Source organism: Pongo pygmaeus, chromosome 7, assembly GCF_028885625.2.
Source record: "Pongo pygmaeus isolate AG05252 chromosome 7, NHGRI_mPonPyg2-v2.0_pri, whole genome shotgun sequence".
Lineage (NCBI taxonomy): Eukaryota > Metazoa > Chordata > Mammalia > Primates > Hominidae > Pongo > Pongo pygmaeus.
The window spans coordinates 22,519,256-22,536,795 of record NC_072380.2 but is presented as its reverse complement, the minus strand read 5'-3'; the positions used below and the strand labels follow the sequence as shown (position 1 = coordinate 22,536,795).

General features: G+C 41.7%; 1 protein-coding gene across 2 annotated transcripts in view; it reads right to left on the bottom strand.

The window, feature by feature from the left end:
* PPP3CC (protein phosphatase 3 catalytic subunit gamma) overlaps positions 1-17,329 on the bottom strand; it is a 104,943-nt gene extending 87,614 nt beyond the window's left edge. The window contains exon 1 of one of the 2 annotated variants that reach the window (XM_054498184.2): positions 16,773-17,329. In XM_054498184.2, the coding sequence (XP_054354159.1) occupies positions 16,773-16,821 (49 nt within the window). In that variant the 5' untranslated portion in view covers positions 16,822-17,329. The remainder of the gene's footprint in view (positions 1-16,772) is intronic. The other variant, XM_054498185.2, reaches the window with a different exon arrangement.
* Between the last annotated feature and the right edge of the window lie 211 nt (positions 17,330-17,540).

Sequence of the window (17,540 nt, the reverse complement as noted above, 5' to 3'; positions counted from 1 at the left end):
AGCAATTCTCCTGTCTCAGCCTCCCAAGTAGCTGGGATTACAGTTGAGAACCACCACGGCCAGCTAATTTTTGTATTCTTAGTAGACACGTGGTTTCACCATGTTGGTCAGGCTGATCTTAAACTCCTGACCTCAGGTGATCCACCTGCCTCGGCCTCCCAAAGTGCTGGGATTACAGGCGTGAGCCACTGAGCCCAGCTGATATTTGTTAATAGTGAAGTTCTAAAATTTCTATCAAAGAGCTAGAAGGATTCTTTGAGTAACGTTTGAAAGTGCTAGGGAAAAAATACTAGGGCAGTAATTATATTCTAGTTAAATAACTAAATGTTTATCTGGTACCTACTAAATGCTCACATTGTATGGGAAATGTGTGAAATATACAAGTTTTTTTGTTTTTTTTTTTGGTGAGACGGAGATTTACTCTTATTGCCCAGGCTGGAGTGCAATGGCACGATCTCGGCTCACCACATCCTCTGCCTCCCAGGTTCAAGCGATTCTCCTGCCTCAGCCTCCCGAGCAGCTGGGATTACAGGCATGTGCCACCACGGCCAGCTAATTTTGTATTTTTAGTAGAGATGGGGTTTCACCCTGTTGCCCAGGCTGATCTCGAACTCCTGACCTCAGGTGACCCGCCCGCCTTGGCCTCCCAAAGTGCTGGGATTACAGGCGTAAGCCACTGCGCCCGGCCGAAATATACAATTTTAACACATTTATTCTACCTTGAAGAATCATATGCTCTAGTTGAGCAGAATTCGCATAAAACAAGATATAAACACAGAATAGTTAAGCAGTACATCGTATGGTTCAGACTGTAAGTATGGAAGATTATAAAGGAGGAAATCAACGATAGCTACAGAAATCAATTAAGGGTATGAGAAAGTTGAGACTTGGGCCGGGTACAGTGGCTCATGCCTGTAATTCCAGAACTTTGGGAGGCTGAAGTGGATGGATCGCTTGAGGCCTGGAGTTCAAGAGCAGCATGGCTAACATAGTAAAACCCTATCTCTACTAAAAAACACAAAAATTAGTCAGGCATGGTGGTGTGCACCTGTAGTCCCAGCTACTCCAGAGGCTAAGGCAGGGGAATCACTTGAACCCAGGAGGCGGAGGTTGCAGTGAGCCAAGATCCAGCCTGGGAAAAAAAATTCTTAAAAATAACCAAACACCGCATATTCTCACTCATAGGTGAGAATTGAACAATGAGAACACATGGACACAGGAAGGGGAACATCACACTTCGGGGACTGTTGTGGGGTGGGGGGAGGGGGGAGGGATAGCATTGGGAGATATACCTAATGCTAGATGACGAGTTGGTGGGTGCAGCGCACCAGCATGGCACATGTATACATATGTAACTTACCTGCACGTTGCGCACATGTACCATAGAGCCTAAAGTATAATAATAATAATAATAATAATAATAATAATAAAAAAGAAAAAAGAAAAAAATAATAATAATAATAAATAAATAAATAAATAAATAAATAAAGATGGGACTTGGGCTGGGTGTTTCAGAAGTTCCAAAGCCACTTCCACACTTTTAGGGGTTTGTTACACAGCATTCTATTCTTGGTACCAAAATAAATAGAAGGTATACTAAAAGGAAGAAAGAAGAAAATTTCAGATATATATGTAATATGCTGTACATTTTTAATGAAATATTGCAATATTATAGAATATTGAGGGAGGGGAAGGGACGGAGGGGGAAGGAGGGAGGGAGGGAGGGAGGGGAAGGGAGGGAGGAACGAAGGAAGGAAATAAATCAGAGCTGAGAATCATTCTAAGCCTATGCATCCAAGAAGTCTTTCAGTGTTCCCAAATCTAGCTTTTTACCATGTGTCAGCTGCTTTCAGATTACCTGTATTTCATTAAAAATTTAACAACGCTTCCAAATCAGAAGCAAAAACTTTAATCAAACCAGGTTTGCACATGATTAAAAACAATAGCCAAACTATAAAACTGAGTTTCCCGTGGAGAAGGGGGACTGGTGTAGTTATACAGGGAAAGTAACTAAATCTTGTGGTTACGGTACTGTTGAGTACCCTTATTGTGCTGGAAAATTATGCTACCTATATGTGAAATTGCATAAAGCTAAACACACATACACAGACAGGAATGCATGTATAACTGGTGAAATCTGAACAAGCTCTATGGACTGTACCAATGTCAATTTCCTGGTTTTGGTATAGTACTGTGGTGGTGTGGGATACTGACACTAGCAAAGAGAGGGAAGGGAGTTAGGGGAGAGGTGTTTGGGACTTCCCTTAACATTTATTTATTTACAACCTCCTGTGAATCTATAATTATCAAAGTAAAAATTCAATAAATTTTGAAAAACTAACTTCCTAAAGTACACTCAAGAAATTCTGCAGCCTTTTCAAGATCAGATTCTGTATGCTACTACAATATACATCGACTACATAAACAATATGTATTTTCAGGTACACACAAGTAAAATCTGATGTAGATCTGCATAAATGAGAAACAGCCAGATGGGTGATGACCTGCGGTAAGTATGAAACATAAACCTTAAAGGTTACTGGCCTATAAGCTATTAGATTATTGTGGTGGTCTTATCCTCATGGGACACTAGGATTTGCCTAAACAGCTATCTCCGTTCACTGCTTTCATTCCTATTTTAAGCCAGAAGGCCTGCCCTACTTTTTCAGACTCATTTTCTAATCTACTCACCTGCCTTGCCAATCATGAACAAGTACTGCTAAATAAGTTACATTACCAAAAGTATTATGTGCCTTTTCAACTGTTCCTCACCTGAACAAGTGATTTTAGTTCAATGATCTGATCAGGTTCTTTGAGATTATTCCTCTGGTCTTTGATAGTCACAGAACTCACTTTCAAAGTATTAGCTAAAAACTGGCCCTCCTAGAACGAACTAAGTAATAATAGTCACAGAACTCACTTTCAAAATATTAGCTAAAAACTGGCCCTCCTAGAACCAACTAAGTAACAATCACCACCAGTGATAGTCAACAGAAACAATAACTTCTATAGTGGCATGTTTTCCATAAAGCAGTGCAAAGTAGTTAAAAATAACCAACTTGCTTCCACGGAGAAACCCACCAACTATCTTTATTACTCCAGCCATTCACTAAAATCAATCTATTTTAAAATTCCACAAAGCCTTAGGTCACAAGAAAAAAACATACATAGGCACACACATTAAAAAAACACAGAAGTCTTACCTCTTTAGGCCACTAGTCACAGTCCGATTAAACATTAAAGGATTATCAATTTATAGATCAAGGGAACAAACATTTCACACCAGGTATTATCTACAATTTAGTCACCTGCTCCTTTCGCAGTGGGATTAGTCATAGGTCACTACAAAGTTCTAAGTTTCTGTGACATTACTGAGAGGCTATTATATGCTACACCGCGTGAGTACTTTTCAAGCAGTATTTAACCTTCTAAGCATAACCAGAAATGTGCTCCATGTAACAGGAACTCATCGAATATTTATGAATACATCACTTCCAAAATTCTATCTATATTGCAGAAAAGGAAAATTTCATCATTTTTCTTAAGCATTTTAGGTTTAAATCCTTTCAATATCTAAGAGTAAAGTTAAAAAACAGTCATGTGCCACACAGCAATATTTCAGTCTACAAGACTATATACATGACAGAGATCCTGTAAGATTACAATGGATCTGAAAAATTTCTATCACCTAGTGATGTTTTCGCCTGTCTTAACATCACGGCATAAGGCACTACTACTCACATTTGTGGTACTGCTGGTGTAAACAAACCTACTGCACTGCCAATCATATAATGATAACAAATATGTTACTGGCTTATACATTTACTATACCACCCTTTTTATCATTACTTTAGAGTATACTCCTTCTACTTATTCAAAAAACAAAAAACAAAAACAAAAACAAAAAAAAGGTAACTGTAAAACAGCCCCAGACAGGTCCTTCAGGAGGTATTCCATGAGAACGCATTGTTGTCATAGGAGATGACAGCTCCATGCCTGTTAATTCCCCTGAAGACCTTCCAGTGGGACAGGAGGTGGAGGTAGAAGACAGTGACATTGATCATCCTGACTCTCTGGAGGCCTCAGCTAATGTGTGTGGTGTGTGTTCATTTTTAACAAAAAAGTTTTAAAAATAAGAAATGTTTGAAATCGTAAAAGCTTATAAGAATAAGGATATGGAAGAAAATATGTACAGCTGTATGTGTTTGTGTTTTAAGCTAAGTATGATTACAAAAGAGTTAAAAAGTTTAAAATTTCTTAAGTTCATAAAGTAAAAGTTACAGTAAGCTAAGGCTAATTTACTTTTGAAGAAAGATATTTTATAAATTTAGCATAGCCTAAGTGTGCAGTGTTTATAAAGACTACAGTGTTGCACAGTAACGTCCTAGGCCGTCATATTCACTCACCACGCACTCCCTGACTCACCCAGAGCAATTTCCAGTCCCGCAAGCCCTATTCATGTTAAGTGCCCTCTACAGGTGGACCATTTTTTATCTTTAATACTGTATTTTTACTGTACCTTTTCTAGGTTTAGATATGTTTAGATACCCAAAGACTTACTGTTGTGTTACAGTTGCCTCCAGTATTCAGTACAGTAACATGCTGCACAGGTTTGTAGCTTAGAAGCAATAGGCTATAACATACAGCCTAGGTGTGTAACATCTAGGTTTGTGTAAGTACGGTTAACTCGAACAACATAGGTTTGAACCGCACTGGTTCACTTATATGCAAATGTTTTCAACCAAACACAGGCTGCAAAACCCAATCCTGCAAATACACAGGGCCAACATTTTGAATACTCAGGTTCCACAGGGCCAACTTCTGGACTTGACTATTGTAGGGATTTTGGTATATGTGGGGATCCTGGAACTAAGCTCTCACATATACCAAGGGATAACTGTACACTGTACGATGTTTGCATAATGATGACATTGCCTAAGGATGCATTTGTCAGAACTCTGAATCATTAAGCAACTATGTAAGCGTGACTATATATAATACAATACTCTTAAATCTTCATTTCACATGTCACTTAAAGTAAAATAGATCTGCTGTCAAATCTCGCCAAGATCCAAGATTGATTTATTTTTTAAATAATAGCTAACATTTATTAACCAGCTGCTGTGGGCACTATGCTAAGCACTTTACATACAACACGAGATGTAATCTTTAAATTCTGAGGTAGGCACTATCTCCCATTTTACACCTGTGGCAAAGAAAATAAATAACAAAGCTCAAAGGCCAATCAGCAGAGTCTGTACTCTTTCTTACACTGTCATCCATAAAATAAGCTTCTTATGCTTGCACATACTTAAATATTTACTAAGCACCTAAGTGTGCGTTAGGCACTGCATTCAGCATTAAGGATACAGTGGTTGCCCTTAAAGAGAGCAGTTTATTGTGAAGAAAGGACAAGAAAACATTTAAAGAGATTTGCAAAGCAATGAGATTGTTTATGGGAGCTCACAGGAGACAGTAATTCTGATGATGATGATGATGATGATAGCAATGGCGGCAGCAGCACCTAACATAACACATATGCAGCACTCACTATGTGCTTGCCACTGCAAGTTTCATTATCCCTCTTCTACAGATAAAGAAACACAGGTAAAACAAGTGTAGTGATTTATCCAAGGTCATGCATCACTAAAAGAATTTGAGCTGGGCGTAGTGGCACATGCCCGTAGTCCCAGGCATGAGGATGAGGCAAGAGAATCACTTGAGCCCAGGAGTTTGAGGCTGTAGTGAGCTATGATGGTGCCACTGCACAGCTGGCTAACAGAGCAAGACCCCATCTCCTTGAAAAAAAAAAAAAAAAAAAACAGAAATTTGAATCCAGGTATGTCTGACTGAAGACCATGTTCTCAAACCATTACTCTCCACAGCTTCTTAGCAGAGGAGAAAAAGCTTCTCAGAAGTCCCCTCGGCTAAATCTTGAAAGACAAACAGGAGCTGGTCAAGCTGAGGGACAAGATTCTATGCAGGGCCAGGCACAGTGGCTCATGCCTGTAATCCCAGCTCTCTGGGATGGGAGCAACACCTGAGGCCAGGAGTTTGAGGCCAGGCTGGGCAACACAGCAAGACCCTGTCACTACAAAAAAGTAATAAAAATAAAACATTTAGCCAGACATGGCAGCACATGCCTGTAGTCCCAGCTACTCGGAGGGATGAGGCAGGACGATCAATTGAGGCCAGGAGTTTGTTTGAGGCCGCAGTGAGCACTGATCGCATTACTGCACTCCAGCCTAGACAACAGAGTGAGACCTTACCTCTAAAAATGTTAAAAAAAAAAAAAAAAAAAATTACGCACAGAAGTAAAGAGCCCATTCACAGATATAAAACATTCTAGGGACGACAAGTATGACTTCTTATTCAAAGTGCTTAGGACCAGAAGCATTTCAATTTTAGATTGTTTCAGATTTGGGAATATTTGCATATACATAATGAGATGTGTTGGGAATGGAACCCAAGTCCAAACACAAAATTCATTTATGTTTCATATACACCTTATACACAGAATGTGAAGGTAATTTTATAAATATTTTTAATAATTTTGTGCACAAATTTGTGTACACTGAATTAGAAAGCAAATGTGTCACTACCCTAGCCACCTACGTGGTCAATCTGTGGTTGCCTGGACATCACCATCATGCTGTGCATGGAAAAGGTATATCACAACCGAAGGGGGCTGGGAGGGTCTTTTTCCCTTGGGGACACTGAAAAAACTTTGGGTTATGTCCCCAGGTTGTGATTACAACCCATCACATGAGGTCAGGAAAGAAAGTGTCCACTTGTGGTGTCATCTGGCACTCAAAAAGCTTCATATTTTGGAGAATTTCAGATTTTGGATTAGGAACACTCAACCTATAGTATTAAAGTAGGCTGGGGGCCGGACGCAGTGGCTCACACCTGTAATCCCAGTACTTTGGGAGGCCGAGGAGGGCAGATCACCTGAGATCAGGAGTTTGAGACCAGCCGGGTCAACACAATGAAACCCCATCTCTACTAAAAATACAAAAACTAGCTGGGTGTGGTGGCGTGCACCTGTAATCCCAGCTACTCAGGAGGCTGGGGTAGGAGAATCACTTGAACCAGGGAGGCGGAGGCTGCAGTGAGCCAAGATGGCGCCACTGCACTCCAGCCTAGGCGACAGAGTGAGACACTGTCTCAAAAATAAATAAATGGGCCGGGCGCGGTGGCTCACGCCTGTAATCCCAGCACTTTGGGAGGCCGTGGTGGGCAGATCATAAGCTCAGGAAATCAAGACCATCCTGGCTAACACGGTGAAACCCCATCTCTATTAAAAAAAAAAAAAAAAAAAAAAATAGCCAGGCATGGTGGCTGTATTCCCAGCTACTCAGGAGGCTGAGGCAGGAGAATGGCGTGAACCCAGAGGCAGAGCTTTCAGTGAGCCAAGGTGGCGCCACTGCACTCTAGCTTGGGTGACACAGCGAGACTCCGTCTCAATAAATAAATAAATAAATAAATAAATAAATAAATAAATAAAATAAAGTACGTTGGGGATGAGGGTTGTGAAATGACAAGGAAGAAATGGAACACAAGCCTAGAGAGGTTTAACATGCAGGGTACTGCCCATCAAAAAAGTTAGAGTTTATCGCACAGGCAGGAAGTGTTCGTGAAGGATTTTGAGCACAAGAATGACCCTTGACATTGTTCATAGATCACGATGACAGCGTGGACAGACTACATAGTTCCAGCAAGAGGTTCCTGCAATGGCACAAGCAAAAGGTGTGAGAATACGATGAAGTAGAGGATATGTACAAACCAAAGGTTCACAGCATTCAGTCTGGTGGGACTGGACATGCAGTAAAACGGAAAAGACTCTGGCCTGATTCCCAGGCTGGTCATCTGAACCAGAGACTAAATGGGTGAGTGGTACAATTAACAGGGATGAAAAATACACTTAGAAAATTCTTTCTTTCTCCTCTATTCATTAGTGTAAATATTTATTTTATTGCACTACCACCCTGTTTTTCACTTCAATCTCTTCAATAAAATAAAAAACATGGCCATTCCACTTTCCACATCATCCATCTGGATAATATTTGGATTTTCTATGATTTCAGAATAGGTTTATAAGCCTATCTGTTTTGGGTTTTTAAAACATGGTCATCACAGCCAGGCACGGTGGCTCACGCCTGTAATCCCAGCACTTTGGGAGGCCAAGGCAGGCAGATCACAAGGTCAGGAGTTCGAAACCAGCCTGACCAACATGGTAAAACCCGGTCTCTACTAAAAATACAAAAAAAAATTAGCTGGGTGTGGTCACACGCACCTGTAATCCCAGCTACTCAGGAGGCTGAGGCAGGATAATCGCTTGAACCCGGGAGACAGAGGTTGCAGTGAGCCGAGATTGCGCCACTGCATTCCAGCCCGGACGACAGCGAGACTCTGTCTCAAAAAAAAAAAAAAAAAAAGAAAAAAAAAACCGTCATCAAAATAGTCTTGCTGTCCCCTTAATGAAATTGATGTCAACTGCTCCAGCAGTTTTCAACTATCCCTCTTCTTTTTCTTCATTTTATGTCTTTGAGTTCTCTGGCCCTTCTAGTTTGCCCATCTTCTCTCTACTTCTTAGTTAAGTACCTTCTCTTTCTCTATACTGACTTCTGTATGTTTTTCTAACCCCTATCATGTAGCTGAAACAACTACTTTTTCTGCTAAACAAGTTGTCTCCACTTCACATCAGCTATAATAATCTTTAAGGCTCATTTTCTTCTTTTCAGCTTTCCCCCATTAAGACACTACTGAATCCTCAAATATGATGACAGCCTTTCCTAAACCTTGCTGTAGTTGTTTTGGGGCATTTCTTTTTTTTTTTTTTTGAGATGGGGTCTCAGCCACCCAGGCTGGAGTGTGGTGCTATCTTGGCCCACTGCAACCTTTGCCTCCTGGCTCAGGTGATCCTCCCACCTCAGCCTTCCAGGTAGCTGGGTCCACAGGTGCAGGCCACCACAACTGGCTAATTTTTTGTATTTTTCGTAGACATGGGGTTTCACCATGTTGCCAGGCTAGTCTCGAATTCCTGAGCTCAAGTGATCCAGCCACCTTGGCCTCCCAAAGTACTGGGATTACAGGCATGAGCCACTGCGCTCAGCCAAGCCATTTCTTAATTGTACTTTTTTCTCCCTTTTTTCTTTTTTAAATAGAGATGGGTGATCGCTGTGTCACCCAAGCTGGAACACAGTGGTGCAATCATAGTTCACTGAAGCCTTGGAACTCCTGGCCTCAAGCAATCCTCCCGCTTCAGCCTCCTAAGCAGCTGGGACTACAGGCGAGAGCCACCATGCCTGGCTGTCCCCAACTTTACATTTTGAGAAACTGAAATCTATCTGAAAAGTGAAAGAATCATAAAATGAACACCCATATGCTCTTACCTAGATTCACCATAGTAAATGTTTTGCCACTTTTGCTTTTTTCTCTACAAATGATTTTTTTTTTTGAACAATTTAAAAGCAAATTGCAAACATAATGACATTTCAACGTAAATACTTCATCAGGTATTGCCTAAAAATAAGATAATTTTCCTATATAACCATAATACCATATCGTCACATTCAAGACATTTAACAATGATATAGGCCAGGCACGGTGGCTCACACCTGTAATCCCAGCACTTTGGGAGGCCGAGGTGGGCAGATCACCTGAGGTCGGGAGCTCAAGACCAGCCTGACCAATATGGAGAAACCTCATCTCTACTAAAAATAAAAAATTAGCCAGGCATGGTGGTGCATGCCTGTAATCCCAGCTACTCGGGAGGCTGAGGCAGGAGAATCGCTTGAATCCAGGAGGCAGAGGTTGCGGTGAGCCGAGATCACACTATTGCATTCCAGCCTGGGCAACAACAGTGAAACTCCATCTCAAAAAAAAAAAAAAAAAAAAAAAAAAGATATAATACCGTCTAATATATACACCATATTCAAATTTTCCCATTTATCCCCAAAATGTCCTCTATGGTTTTTTGTTTTCTTAATCTAGGCTTGACACTGTACTTGACTGTCATTTCTCTTTCAACTTCTTTCATCTAGAACAGTCTTCCCGCCCTTTTTGTTTTGTTTTGTTTTTCATCACTTTGAAATTTTTAGAGTTCAGGCCAACTGTCTTGTAGAAAGTCCCACAAACTGGATTTGTCTGATTGTCTACTATAACTAGGCTCAGCTTAAATTAAACACTTTTAGCAAGAATGTTACATAGGTAATTACTGAATGAATTCTTCAAATATTTCTCAGTGTTTGTTCATCTAGAATTTCAGTCTCTTGGGCTGACATTGTCTAGACGCTGCAAAAAAACCTTCATGAACTGTTAGCAATTAGTAAATCTAATAATGATCATCAAAGAAATACATTATCTTGTCCAGCCATCCAGTATATCTTTCTGTGCCCAATTTAAAGATCCTGGTTACCAAGTTAAACCCTCTTCTAACAACAAACGAAGACTCAAGAACTAAAAGACTTCAGGATAATCTAAAGTGCCAACAAAACAAAATTGAATATGGGGAACTAAAAGTTCTCTCTACATTCACCTGGATAACCAGATAGAATATAAAGATAACTAAGAAAGATACCACTTAGGTTAGGTTGAAAGTTTTAGGCCTCAGTTTTGAAATTTAAAATGCTGCTAAATTTTAACATTAAAACTATAAAAGGCAGGGCGCAGTGGCTCACACCGTAATCCCAGCACTTTGGGAGACAAAGGCAAGAGGATCACTTGAGCCCAGGAGTTCAAGACCAGCCTCAACAACATGGCGAAACTCCGTCTCTATAAAAAATACAAAAATTAGGCTGGGCGCAGTGGCTCACGCCTGTAATCCCAGCACTTTGGGAGGCCGAGACGGGCGGATCACGAGGTCAGGAGACCGAGACCATCCTGGCTAACACAGTGAAACCCCGTCTCTACTAAAAATACAAAAAAAAAATTAGCCGGGTGTGGAGGCAGGTGCCTGTAGTCCCAGCTACTAGGGAGGTTGAGGCAGGAGAATAGCGTGAACCCGGGAGGCAAAGCTTGCAGTGAGCCGAGATTGCGCCACTGCACTCCAGCCTGGACGACAGAGCGAGACTCTGTCACAAAAAAAAAAAAAAATTAGTTGGGCACAGTGGCGTATGCTATGCCTGTGGTTCCAGCTACTCGGGAGGCTGAGATGGATCACCTGAGCCCAGGAAGCTGAAGCTGCAGTGAGCCATGATCGCGCCACTGTACTCCAGCCTGGGCAACAGAGCGAGACCCTGTCCCCCACCAAAAAAAACTATAAAGGAGCATTATAGTCTAGTAATGATTGCACCAAAGCATGGTAATGATTCTAAGACATCCCTTTATTCCCATTAGTCATTTAGCAATTAAGTAGCAGCAAAGTTCCAAAATGACTACAAATCCCAGAATTAAATGAATAATTTTGTCTCTAATAGAGATATGTCTAAAAATCAGTTTTTTGTTGTTTTTTTTTTTCTGAGACAGAGTCTTGCTCTGTCACCCAGACTACAGTGCAGTGGCACAATCTCAGCTCACCGCAACTTCCGCCTCCCAGATTCAAGCGATTCTCCTGCCTCAGCCTCCTAAGTAGCTGGGACTACAGGTGTACACCACCATGCCTAGCTAATTTTTGTATTTTTAACAGGGACTGGGTTTCGCCACGTGGGCCGGACCTCAGGTGATCCACCCACCTCAGCTTCCCAAAGTGCTGGGATTATAGGCGTGAGCCACCACGCCTGGCCTAAAAATTAGCTTTTTCCAAAAATGTTACTTTAATAGAAAGACATTCAATTCCTAGTATCAAATACTGCTTAGGAAAAGGTCTTTAATTAATTATTTCACTTTAAGTAATGAGTCCTTAGCATTTTTCTCTCAGAGTCCCTTGTTTTTTTCACTTTACAGTAAGATGTGATTAGTATGTTACTTTACAAATATGACGTTAGAAGCCAGAATAATGGTTACAAGTGTCATATTTTCCCCACTGTTGCCCATTTAGGGATGGAAAGCAGTAACTGAACGTGAACTCATGCTTGTTTCTCGGATTCTGGTAATCTATTTATTTTGGTTGAGCGGCTACATGGGTATGTCGGTGCTAAATTTGTAAAAACTCACTAAGCTGTACATTTATAATTTGTACATTTTCCCATATACACTCCAGTAAAAGTTAGCGTACACTAAAAATTATATAAGGCAAAAAAAAATTTTAATCCCATTTTAAAATGCAATAAAAGAGAGAAAGCTTAATTATCAAATGTCAGACCATAAATAAAGCTTTGATCACAACCAATAACATATAGGTAAGAAAGAATACTTTATCCTTGCTCAAAAAAAAAAAATTAAGTGTTTAAATTAAGATGCCCTTTCAGAGGTTCCAGATTTCTACTCAGATGTATGAATCTCAATTAGCACTGATTTTGAATGTTTCAAAAGTTTGGCAGCTTGTTAATCACCATGGTAAACGAAGCATAAATTAAACTAATACTGTTGACAAATCCAGGAGATATCAACTTTAAAACATATTCACATTGAAAATTTATACTTGAAAATGTTTCTTCTGGGTTGGTATTCTATCAAGTGACTAATGTGTCCCCACTGAAAATATAAAGAACGAAAATATTAATATAAGCACTTTGAAACCATTTCCATACTGATTGAAACCACTATGGAAATATTTAGGTAAAATTACAATATTTATGTTAATATGAAATAATTGTATAACAAAAGCTTTAATATGTGTGATCCATTTTCCTTTGAATTCAAAATATACCTGCAGATGGAAACACACAAAGGTATTAAAAGCAGTTATTTCTGCTGGGAAGGAATATGAAGTCTTTCTTTTCTTCCCTTTCTGATTTTTAAATTGTGTAAGTAGCAGGATTAAACTTATATTTAAGAGAAAAAATTTTAAACCCTCAGTAAATCCATTATCGATATAAAAAAGGGAGAGTGGGGGGAGAGCTGTGGAAAGAAATGAAGTATAGGTACCAAAGATTGAAATCGGGTTTAAGGTATATTTGTGGAAATAGCAATTTTTGTCCACACTAATATTAAAATATTTTAAGAAAGCCATAAGCACAATATTCCCAGTGCCGCGATATTAAAGAAACAGTAGCCTCCCATGTGTGGTAAAAATGGTACAGTACTCTGTGAATACACAATATATTTGAATTCTAAGAGAAAGGGAGAAATGTATCAGCACCTTACTAAAAAGAAATCTGACTTTTCTGTTAAACCCCATCTGGCCATCAAATAACAAAATAAGACAATGGATTCTCTATATTTGTCATGTAATTTCTACTGAAATTTCCTTGTTGCTTCTGAAAAGATTCATTCCAGGGAAATAAACTGCTTTTATAAAAATCACTGTCAAAGAAAAAACATGTCCTTAAACAGGAAAAGGAACTTGGAAACTAGAAAAAAAAAAATAAAGCAGAAAGAATATCACAATTTAATCATTTGGGTTCCTAGTTCTCTGGCTCAGATACCAGTAATGGTGCCCCAGTGCATACAAACTGCTCTAAAGGCTCACAGAAGTGCTACTTTTAAAGCAAAGAAGAAATGAATGAGCAACCTACTAGGGTACATTGCAGATGGCACTCAATAAACATTTAATGAATGAGTAAAATCATAAGAAGGTCTAAACATAAAATAAACACCTTCAACAGATAGAGAAGAAATCTGCTGCCTGGGAAGTACCAGACAGAACTGTGCTGATCTCTTCACATTGTTACCGATGAGATTTCACCCACATATCCATTATGCTGTAGAATAGGTATTCTCCTGACTAGGAACAGTTTTGTAGCTTATAATTTCACATACTTTCTAATTCTGATATTTTCAAATGTTAATGATATCTCTACTAACCACTTCTGTAGTAAGCGATCTATTACCAACCTATTATCATGTCTCAAAGTACTACCTTAACTTGACCTTTTCACATCCTTTATGTCACTTGCATGACCCAGGCTTGACAGGGAAGGTATTATTAACCCTATTTTACAGATGAGTTTTTTTTTTTTTTTTTTTTGGCTTGAGACTGAGTTTCACTCTTGTCGCCCAGGCTACAGTACAGTGGCACAATCTTGGCTCACTATAACCTCTGCCTCCCAGGTTCAAGCGATTCTCCTGCCTCAGCCTCCCAAGTAGCTGGCATTACAGGTGTGAGCCACCACGCCCAGCCACATCCTTCAATTTAAGAAAGCTGCTATTTAAAGGACACCTAAAATACAAACCACTCCCACATACCCACTCTTCTCCAAAATTTGCTCAAACAGAACAATTAGGTACACTTGAAAGTTAACAGGAAATGACAGAAACAAAAATAGCTGGGGTGTGGTATCACCTCCGAAAAAGCTTTCAAGCTGTGAATAAATGTAGACAGCTCTGACTAAACAAGATAGCATCAGACCAGGGTTTAGTACCCGTTACAATGGACCTTAGCTATGCACACGTGACACCTCATTTTCTTCAACTATTTCAAACTCTGGAAAACCCTGAAAAAAGCAACATAAGTCACCATGAAGCCACAAATGCTGTGGTCAAGCTCTTATGCTAAAGTTTTTATATAGGAGAGAAATCCATACATTCTAAGGACCTGAAATTATTTCTATTTCATTTATTTAAGAGTAGTCTTAAAAGTACACAATATTCGGTAATTAATTTTGGTAAAAAACAAATTTGCATCCTGCAGGATATGATGACAGTGTTTATTTAATAATAAACATGTCTAGCAATAAACCAGCCCCTGCATTTTTTTTTTTTTTTTTAAGAGAGAGTTTCACTCCGTTGCCCAGACTGGAATGCAGTGGCACCATTTTGGCTCACTGCAACCTCCGCCTCCCGGGTTCAAGCAATTCTCGTGCCTCAGACTCCCAAGCAGCTGGGATTACTGGTGCCCGCCACCATGCCCAGCTAATTTTTGTATGTTTAGTAGAGATGGAGTTTCGCCATGTTGGCCAGGCTGGTTTCGAACTCCTGACCTCAGTGATGTGCCTGTATGGGCCTCCCAAAGTGCTGGGGTTACAGGCGTGAGCTACCATGCCTGCCCCCAGCCCCTACATTTTAACTGTTTTATTTTATTACATTTTATTTTACAATACTTATTACTATATTTAAGGGTCATTTAAGATTTTTAATCTTCTTTTGATCTTATGGCACGTTATGATGGAAATTACATGGTGCAATGGTGATTTGATTGTGAGATTCCTGAGGGCTGCACTAAGCTTCACTAAGATCCTATTTATTCTGACTTGACCCACAGTTCTGGCTTATCTGGTTTCCCTGCCTACTTCAGCTTAGACGTAGCAGATTAGAAAGCAGTAAGGGCGTATTTTGACAGAAAACAGTACTGGAGAGAGAAACTAAAAGCAGACAAAACACTGAACTAGTATAGCATTGTGGAATCATTTTAGTACAGGACGAAACTGCTAACAACTGTATACAGCAGAATGCACCGGCCGTATTAACAGCACAGTACAGAAATTAATGTACATAATTTCATTCCTCAAAAAAGGTTATGTTTAGTACACTCTGAATCTTAAGAGAGGGTTATATACTTCTTATAGACTATACACTAATAATATGAAGACACATTTAAATGGTCACAATAATTTAACTGTTCAGGGGATAATGTCAGTTAGATGAACAATTCAGTTAAATCTCTAACGATAGGATACAAATGCTAAGCAGATAAATCTCAAAAATCCCATTATAATTATGTAACATAGATAATTAACATTTATGAGGCTGATTTGGGGAGACGGGGGGAAAACCTAAGTTATACACTAAAATTCTTCCCCTCCCTGAACATGCAATAAGGCGTCTCACCCTTTAAAAATGTATTCCCGTCACTAATATTAGTTGCCTTTCTCCTTCTAATACCAAATGAAAAAGAAGAAAAGTATCTTAATAATTTTCCCCACCGTCACGCTAACCCCCGCATCCAGAGGCCACTAACACAGCTGGTCTAAGTCTATTCCCTTCTTACAAAATAGCGCTTTCAAACCGATTGTTAATCTCAGAGAGAAGGGTTGTGCCTAAGTCTTACGACTGAATAAAAGCAGCACATAAATTAGTGGTTATGTGTAATCCATCTTCTTAGCTTAAAGGCAGAAACAACTATAACCTAAAACCCTACAAGATTTAGAAAGCAAGGAGCCCTTTACATTTTGTTCTTATAACAACAACAGAAATCTAACGCAGGTACACATATGAATCAGAAAACATCATTCTCCAAGTCTTTATAACCAAAGGGAAAATAAAATACCATTACCCTGTCAAGAGCTCCGTAAACTTATTTTAAACATCATATAACGGATTTATCTGACTTCCTCACACTAAGTTTATTTCAGTAATAGCAGTGACTTGCAATGATCTAGAGAAAGCGGGTCAAAAGGCACATGGTATACGTCCTAAAAAAGGGTGGGGGGCGGATGTCAAGAAAGATCTAACCTTAAATATCTTACTTGGAAGAGTCGACTCCCTGCTCACACCACCCCTGATGGCTTCCCCCGAGTCGTTTCTTAAAGAGAAAAAAAGACGGGGATCCGGGCCCTTCGGGGGTGGTGGGAGAAGTAGTCCCCAGTGCACCCTGAACCCTTCGGGAGGGAACTTGGCACTGACGGCCAGGCACCTGACCAGGTGCAGCAGAAAACGCCGGGTCCGGGGGGCTGCTCTCGGAGGCTGCCGCCTGGGCGCAGCCCGGCCCCAGCCTCCCTCCGCCCCGAGCCGCCGCCCAGCCAAGGGCCGTTTCCCGCGGGTCCCAGAGGAAGGCCCGGCCCGCCAGGCACCTTTGATGACGCGGTCGGTGGTGGAGAGGTGGAAGCGCCTCCCGGACATGGTCCCCTCGGCCTCCTCCAGGCTCCAGGAGCCCGCCTGACGTGCGCCTACGCCGCAGCCGCGCCTTCTCCTCGGGCAGCCTCAGCTGCCCGGAGCCGTCAGCCAGCCGTGCCCGGCCCCGGCTCCTCAGCGGTGTCCGAGCACCAGAAGGGTGCGGCCGCCGCAGCGCCCGCCTCCGACGCCACTGACAGGACGCGGGCCCACCGGCCGCTCTCTTGGGAGGCGCCAGTGGCTAAGGCGGGGAAGACCGCTTCGGCAGCGACCGCGACCGCTGCTAAAGGTGGCGACCGGGGCGGCCGCGGCTGCTCGCGGCCCGGGCCCTCGTGCGCGCAAGCGCGCCCCCGCGCGCCGCTCTCACAACTTCCCAGCGGCCCCGCGCGCCGTCGTGGGCGCGCCGAGGCCCAACGCGCGGCCCCGCTGTCCAAGCGGACCGGACCCGGCCCGGCCTCCCGGCCGAAGCACCGTCCTCCCCACGCTTCCGCCTTCCCGGGCGGCCGTAGGGCTCTGCGCACGCGTTGCTCTCGGCTCCTCCGGCTCCGGGCCCCTGCTGCTAACCGCCTATTTTCGCTTCTTCTCAGTCAGCCCTCCCCGCAGCCGGCCCCTTCTCTCCTGCCAGCCCCTACCCGGGCCCGGAACATCTGAAACCCGCCTGCGTGGCCCGCGCGACCCGCGCGGGAGGCCAGCCCGGCCGCGGCCATCTTGCGACCCGGCCCTGCGGC